Here is an 8,265-nt window from a genome sequence, read left to right on the forward strand (position 1 = left end):
GTTTTAATTTAGACTGGTTTAGGTACAATAGAAAAGAAACCTGAAAACACATGCTGTTTTAGTAACAAATACCAGGTTGCCAGATTTGTCGCATATTTTTGCAGTCTAGAAACTAGGAACAAGAGAAACCCTTAACAGGAGTAGGCTACAGATATGAAAGCTTCAAGGGCATGAGAAGTAATGGCATTCAGGAAAGTGTTTTGTTTTTTTTTCATATTGGTACATTTTTAAAGTTTGCCATTAAAAAAACCCAAGAAAACAAACAACAACCAAAAACCCCACTAAATTTGACAAAAATAGTTGTAGCACTAATGGTCACTGCTATTTCTAACTGTCTTACACAGAGAGCATTAAGACATTTAGGCACTTATTTTTTCCCCCTAATACTGTTCTTTCATTTTAATCTACATAAAAGTGTTTAACACTAAATAATGAAAAATGTAAACTTAATTTTTCCCCATCAAAAAAAAGTTATAAGATCATATTTTTCCTATTCACCTTAAGAATGCAAACATTTTCCTCCTGGCTGGAGGCTTTTATTTTCACTATTTTGACTTCTCTCTCTCTCTCTTCATTTCCTTTTCCTCTTCCCAAATGATTTTGCCATAAATAAATTAAAAGGAAATAAGTAAAATTCAGTTGATTTGTAATTCCCATTCACTGAAAAGAAAGAAAGAAAGAAAGAAAGAAAGAAAGAAAGAAAGAAAGAAAGAAAGAAAGAAAGAAAGGCTAGTGAAGCTGGCACATGGATTGCCCAGAACCAAGACTGGGTGAGTGGGTGCTTTTGTTTGTTTGGGTTTTTTTTTTTTTTTTTTTTTTTTTTTTTTTTCCTGATCTCTGCACTGGGATGGGAAATGCAAGAGTTGGAGAGAAGGTAACTAACTAAGCTTGAGATCGTTGTTGGTTTTGAGTTTTAAAAAGATATTTGTGAAAGTCCACCATTCCTTTAAGCGCAGAGAACCCCAGAAACAAGCTGCAAAAATGTTCCTGATTTCTATTTACAAGTGTCCCTAGTCACTGCTTCCAGGCCCAGTACCTCCCCACTTAAGACCCCAAGTCCACCAGACTGGAGGTGAGGGGGCCCAGCAGGGAGTCCTGGAGCTGATGCTGGTGGGCTTGCAGGCCGTGGCTGGGCTGTGAGGCCGTTAAGCCAGGGAGAGAATAGTTTGAGCTCCTGGCGTGGCCCATATTGCCCTGCAGCAGAAGTACCGAGTTCTGGTCTGGACTTTGGGGAGGTGAGAATTCTTCTTCTGAGCTGGACATGAGCGGCTTGCCCCCTTCCAGAGGAGAGAGTTGATTCTGCTTGTTGGAGGAGGAGTTATTGTTTTCGGTGTTCTCCCTGAGAAATAGAGGACAACACCATATGGTTAAAAAAAAAAAAAAAAAAAAAAGTAGGTTAAAAAAAGTGTGAGTGGAGGGAGGGGACCTGGCAGGAGAAGAGAGCCATTGTGCAATCAGTCATATACCCAAATGGAGGAGCTGTGCCCTCCCACCCATCCCCAAGGGTCCTGGGGTAAGTAAGGAGGCAAAGGAGACTGGAGAAATGGGAAACTACTGGCAGAGCTTGTGGGGAGCCACGTCCTTTCCTCTTCCAGATTTTAGAAAGCTAGATCAGCAGGACTTATTTGAAACACAAAAATTATTTTCAAAATTGTGTTCAAGCAGTTATTTTCAAATACCTATCAACTGGCATCACGCTTTGGAGTAATTAAGTTTGAAAATCGTCCAACAAATGGTTGTTGGTGATAAAGAAAATGATCAGAGGACAAACAGAGCCCAACGCACAGATGTTTGGGGTGAATCAAGTCAATTGTCCTGTTCCCATCTGAGGAAACAATTAAACGTCGAGTTTCCCTGCCCCTGCCCGGAGGTTGTGGTTTCAGAGGCACAGGACAGGTCATGGGAAGTGGTGTCCAGAGCGGCCCAGTGACCTGAGTAAACACAGGGAGCGCAGCCAGTCTCTCCGATTTCATCAGGGAGTGGGCCCTCGGGCCTGACTTATAGGAGAGACCTTTTGTAACTAAGGTCTAACTGGAACCAACTGTCCCCGTCCCCGCGTTAGTCGCTCAGTCCTTGGTCCCTCACAGCTCCCTCTGAACCCCCTCCCGGACATCCACAACCGCGCACCGTTTCCCAGCAGAGGAAACTTCGAGGCCCCGCGCAGCCCGAGACAGGGTGCGGCGTGCCTGGGCGTCGGTGCGGATGCTGGGTGCTGGTAAACTTCACGGTTTCGGAGCCCCGGCCGCTTCCGCCTTCAGGGTGCTGGCCCATCCTCCTCGGCCCCAGCGCTCCCCCTTTCTCTCCCCTGCCCTCTCTCCCAGGACAGCCGCTGCGGCTCAAAGTATCCAGGCTCCGTGCTTTTCCACCCGGAGGGGGAACGCAGAGGCGACATCTGCGGCCCCCAGGCTCTCAAGCGAACAAAGGAAGCCCAGCCCTACCAGGCGCTCAGGTTTCCCCAAAACTCCTCGGCTTCCCGGAGCGCGCTCGCCGCCGCCGCCGCCGCCGCCTCCTTAGGCTCTTCCGAATCTCGTTCGGAAACTCCAACAGCAAACGGATGGAGCCGGGCCAGGTGGCCGGGGGTGTTCGCGCGAGGAGGGCGGAGGCAGAGGCAGGTTAAAATAACATTGCCTTCTGAGCTCCGGAGAGAAGTCTGCCACTGGAGACCCCCTTCCTCAGCCGGGGCGGCGGCGCGGACCGCCAGATGGACCCGCCGCGGCCCGGGACACGCGCGAGGGAGCCCGGAGACGAGCAGTCCTTTCCGGGCTTGGGGCGCCGCGTAATAAGTGCAGCGCCAACTCTTCCAAAGCTCTCCTTTCTGTGGATTTCTTTTGAAAGACTCCTCCCTTTGTACCGCTAGTGCGGAATGAAGCGGCGACCTCTCGCCTAAAAGCCTACCAGGAGAGAGCGAGGAAAGGACGCGGCGGCAGTGGGGGCAGAGCAGATGTCTCAGGCCGGCTCCACACCTCTGGGGAGCAAGAGGAGGGAGGTGTGCGACCCTCAGCCCCCACCGAACCCCTTTCCTCGAGACACCAATCAACACTTCCCTCGTAGTTGATCTAGAAGTTCTCCCTGCACCCCCCCCCCCACTCGTCGCCCCAGCCAACCAGGGAGGCACGAAAAACAAACCTAGCGCCAATATTTCCTGACACGTACACCCCAAGAAACCCACGCGCGGGCGCTCAAATCAAATGACTCCCCATCCCTAGCAAGCGATCTCAGAGTTCATGAACTTTCGCTGCAGTACCGCGGAGGCCCGGGCGCCGCCCCGCGGACGGGCTCCAGCCGGCGGAGAGGACGCGGTGGCGAGTGCCAGCGGGGGCGAGAAGGGGCGGAGGGGAAAGGAAGGCTTCCCGGGGTCGCCCGAGCAGCGGGAAGCACGCCGCGTACCTTTCCTTGGCCTCGGCGGCCCGGTCTCTTTGCCTCCGGTTCTTAAACCAGTTGCTGACCTGGGTGGTGGTGAGCCCCGTGGCCTCGGCCAGCTCCCGCTTCTCACGAGGCGAGGGGTACGGGTTGTGCGCGTACCACTCCCGCAGCACACCCCGCGACTTCTCCTTGAAGCAGTAGCTGGTCTCCTCGCCGTCCCAGATGGTGCGCGGCAGCGGGAATTTTCGGCGCACCCGATATTTGCCCACCGCGCCCAGGGGCCGGCCGCGCAGCTTCTCGGCCTCCACGTAGTGCGCCTTCAGCCACAGTTGCTGCAGCTTGGGGTGGTTGTGAGGCGAGAATTGGTGGCTCTCCAGGATCTTGTAGAGCTCGCGGAAGTTCCCGCGGTGGAACGCAACCACGGCCTTGGCCTTGAGAACGCTTTCGTTCTTGTGCAGGTGGTCGCAGGCGGGCAGCGACCACAGAAACCTGCCCAGACGCTCCAGGTTCCCGCCTTGCTGCAGAACTTCGCACACGCACGCCACTTGCTCCTGCGTGAAGCCGAACGACGGCAGCATCGACATGGTTGGGGCCTGCCGAGATGCACTGCCCGGGCGCACGCGGCAGGGAGCAGCGCCTTAAAAGCAGGGGGGCGGCAGCCGCAGGGAGGGGGGCGCAGCTGCTCCTAACCCCCTCCCTAGGATTTCCGTAGGCGAAAAAGCTAATCAAAATTTAGGGCTGGGCGGCCGAGGAAGAAGGCGGAGGGGGGCGCGCTGGACACGGAGAGGCCGGCTCACTCCGCAGCCTTTTTGGGCCTCTCTGGCTCCGGCCTCCCGCCGGGTTGATGCTGCTCGTTGCCGGGGAACTTGGTTTCTGTTCTCCCCGCAGCGGCCTTAAAGCGCGCAGCGTCCCCGGCGCGCTGATTGGCTGCGGGCGGCGCCTATCCGGGGCTGGCCAGCCCGCGCGCCGCCGGGCCGGGCAGCGGGGCCGCGCCGCCCCGCGCCGCCCCGCGCGGGGAGGGCGCGGCTGTGGAACCCGGGACAGGGAATGGTGGGAGGAGAAGGACCGCGAGAGGTGGGAAGCGGGTGGGGGGAGGGAGCCGCGCTGCCCAGGGGCGGGGGGCGGGGGGTGTGAGTGGGTGAGCGCGTCAGGACCCTGCAACGTGAGCCCCCTCTCAGTGTCACCTAAGGGCAGCCGCTTACATCTCTGCACAAATCAATGACTCCAGACCTTAATATTCCCCTCCTCTCCCTCTATACCCCCGTCCCTGTCCCTTGCAGACTTGCCCTTTCCCGGTGAGCTCATATTTAATTACCTTAATGTTGGAATGAATAAATAATGGATTGATGAATAGCTTATGGAACGCGATAAATAATACAAGATCAGAGCAGGGCTCCGGGCTGCAGCCTCTGGAAGAGCGGCTTCTCCCCGGCTGACTTCAGCTCTAGGAGCCTAACTCCCTCTACCATTCTCCCTTTGCCCCCACTGCCCTCCAAAGGGCACAAGTATTCCCAGCTGGATAGCGCTTCCCTCGTTTTCAAAAGGCCACGACTATTTGGGACCTTGGGAAGAGCTGTTGACAGAATTGTTGCTGAGCAAATAAAGATTCTGAGGGTTCATTTGTGATTTGGTATCTTAACGTTCTATGGTTTGAGCCGGCAGGCTTCTGGACTCAGTTTCCCCATCTGCGCCGTTGCGTTTTCCGAGGCCACCTCTGCTACTGAGGAATGCCCAGAAGCTTTACTTGCTATTAGCAAAAATGCTTTGGGAACCTCGTACGAAAGGCGCTGGATGGGGTGTAAATTAAATAAAACTGTGTCCGGCTCCAATAGCTGTCTGATTGTAACCTAATCCTTGCCCTGCTCTGAGAGGGACACTGCCCTCAGAGCCAGGACGACAGCGGCTCCAAGAAGATTAAATAAAGAGAGGTGTGTGTGTGTGTGTGTGTGTGTGTGTGTGTGTGTGTGTGTGTAGATTGCAATGCTGGCCTATTTTACTGCGATAGAATGAGAGATGTCCTGCAATTTCAGCCCCATCATCTGTTATTTTGTGTATATGTGGAGAATGTTTAGTAAAACTGCACAAACAAATGAAGCTGTAATTATCTTAAGCCTCATTTGCACACCTTGTTCCAAAGCAATTATTAAAAAGATTTTGAAAACAATTAGCGTCTCTAAACAAAGATAATCTATTGTCAGTAGCTGAGACTGGCAGGAGATAAGAACAATGCAGGGAGATAAGGAGAGCAGAATGGTAGAAGGAGAGTGACTTTATAACTATACTTATCTCTGATTAGATAAGTTCAAAACAGAATTTTAAGTACACTTCAAAAATGCTTTTGATTTAAATGCACCCTCTTAGTGAATGCGAAGAACAGACTCTAGGCTCTTTAAACTTGCTTGTCTTCTTTAAATATGTTTTGAGTCCATGAGCCAGAGCCCAGCTCCACAGAACCATTTACATATTGAGACATAAGTGGGAGAAGGAACACTGCGGAAGTTTCCCCCTATATAATGTATATGGTTTTAAAATAATGTGCCCAGTTCAGTGCACCCTGCAATATATATTTTAAACTCATGAAGTGTTTCACCCTCCTGGCTGTCTCTCCAGAGATTTGGAGTAGAGAGAAGTTGCTTCTCCCCCAAACTCCCACACACAATGCATTTTGCATCCTTAAAAGTCTGCAGTATCCCGTGCAATTAGACGTTGGAAATAGATGCTGATATTTCATTACCTTTAGGGTTATTTTTTAAATGCATTTAATGGGTGCATAGTATTTCAAAAGAGCCCCTACCACATGGTGTGCCCAATGACTTACTTTCTAAACTGGAAGCCTGGCACGCCTGAGCCCAAGCCCATGTGTCTGGTAATTTTCCCTCGCCGTCTTATTTTAGTGCTCATGATGTTTCAGATGAAGTCTTAAGGAGCTGCAGTGTCCTGCCAGAAGGAACGTCTCTGCTTGGAATAGTCCTTATTGACATGGCAGCTGTGTGAAGACCGGAACGGAGGTTTAAACTCCGCTCTAAAAATCAGTTAATACCCTCAAGTCTGGAGCAAGTGCGCAGAATTAAAATGTGTGTGTAGGGGGTGGAGGGTCTGTAAGTACAGCCGCCTGTCTTTAAAGACAAACGGTAAGTTGAGTGTGGGGCGGACTTTATAATTAACAATTTTGTATAAGGAAATGAGGCATAGCTTGGACAAATAAGGGCAGGTATAAATTTACAGGGGAGGATGAGGAGCAGAAAGGCGGCAATTAGACACCAATATGACCACCTTTTTTTCCGCTTCCTCCAGACCTCTCTGCCCACTTCTTTTCATCTTTCTTCAAAAGGAACAAAGACGCGATAGACGTTGGCGACGACTGGGGAGACGACTGTGTGGGTGCCGCGATTGCGGGCACCGGGGTTGATGAGCTGTGGTGCTAGTCCTCAGAGGCCGCGCTCGGGCCAGCCAGCATTTCTCCTTGCGTTTAATCCAATAGATCGCGTAACTAGAAAGGAGAAGTGCTATTCGCTTTGCACCAATGAGCCTACCTGCTATTTCGATCCCATGGTTAGGGAAACCAATTGTTATAAATGTTAATTGTTGGCTCGGATATATAAGGTTTCCCAAAATGGAGCCTTTCAGTGAAAACCACTAAAAGAGGTAAAATGACATGAATTTACAAACCACATAAACCAAATGATCCATTTTAAATCGCACACAGAAAGGTTTGAGTTGTTCTAGTAACTTAAAACCTTTGCTGTCAATGCAAATCACACGAAAAACAGAGATGCGTCGGAGATTTAAAGGGAACGAGCAACTATAGCCGCTGCCCTTGCTGCTTCTCGGCGGCTCCCGAGGGTAACGTGGGTGGCGAGGGGAGCCCGACGCCAGGTTTCGGCGCTTCTGTGCCTCCTCTGTGCAGGTAACCGCCACGCGCGCACAACTGGTTTATGGAAAAGGCCAATGCACTAGTTGTTGGTGGGGTTTCTCAGCGGGATCGATATAAGGCCTCAGCTCAAAAATTTCTGTGTGGAACCCACTTGTTTCTCTTATGGCTTGGAGAGAGATGCACTGGGTCTCCCGGCCCTGCTTTCTCGGACTTCCTTTGCCTTCAAGAACCACAGCGGGGATCCTACTCTACCTACAGATACTTGGAAGGAAAGAGCATCGAGAGGTGCTTCTTCAATAAATTAGCGTCGTCGCTCTAGGGCAGTGAGGAGACTCCGCAAATCCTGGCTGAAGTGACAACATTCATCATTTTCCTCCGCTTGGTCGGAAACTCCGGGTGCCCTAGACCCTTGGGATCCCGGGATCCGACGGCCAGCGCGGCGCCGCGGCGGGAGAAGCCGCCCACCTGCCTCCTGGGGGGACGCTGCTCCCCGCGAGGTCTGAATAGGCCGAGGGCTCAGGCAGGGAGATTTGCGGACCCCGAGAAGAGAAACTCAAAACCAGTCCATTAGTAAATGAGTTTTGTGTTGTCAAGGTTCTTTCCCATCCACTTGCTGTTCTGAAAAATAGATCACGTTTCGTTATCTTTAGTGGGAATCTGCAACGTGACACCGGATCCGCGCGGCCCCCGCCTCTCTGCCTCCCTCCCTTCCAGGCTCGTTCGGCGGGGCCAAGGGGAGCCGGTCGGCCTCCTCGGCTTGTTCCCGAACAATGAAGATTTGTCTGTTCCCCTAATATATTTATATATGTAAGGAGGGAGAGAGTTTTCTCCTGGAAGCGGGAAGCCGCGAGTGGAGCCTCCCGCTTCCTTGGTGAGAAAACCCAGCGCCAGCCCACGACGCCGGGAGACCGCCGCCCCCCGCCCACACCTGGACAAACAGAGCGGGCTTCGAGCCCGGCTTGCTGCTAAAAACCCTGCCGCCCCGCGCGGCTCCTGGAAATACAGGCTCCGCATTGTCCCGAGGTCGG

General features: G+C 52.2%; 1 protein-coding gene across 1 annotated transcript; it reads right to left on the minus strand.

The window, feature by feature from the left end:
* Nucleotides 1-425: 425 nt before the first annotated feature.
* SIX1 (SIX homeobox 1) lies at nt 426-4,217 on the minus strand. Its single transcript, XM_042940644.1, has 2 exons — nt 3,388-4,217; nt 426-1,339 (listed from the first exon to the last, which is right to left on the minus strand). The coding sequence occupies exons 1-2, from the start codon at nt 3,945-3,947 to the stop codon at nt 1,045-1,047; spliced, it is 855 nt and encodes a 284-aa protein (XP_042796578.1). The 5' UTR covers nt 3,948-4,217; the 3' UTR covers nt 426-1,044.
* Between the last annotated feature and the right edge of the window lie 4,048 nt (nt 4,218-8,265).

The sequence above is a fragment of the Panthera leo genome, chromosome B3, assembly GCF_018350215.1.
Source record: "Panthera leo isolate Ple1 chromosome B3, P.leo_Ple1_pat1.1, whole genome shotgun sequence".
Lineage (NCBI taxonomy): Eukaryota > Metazoa > Chordata > Mammalia > Carnivora > Felidae > Panthera > Panthera leo.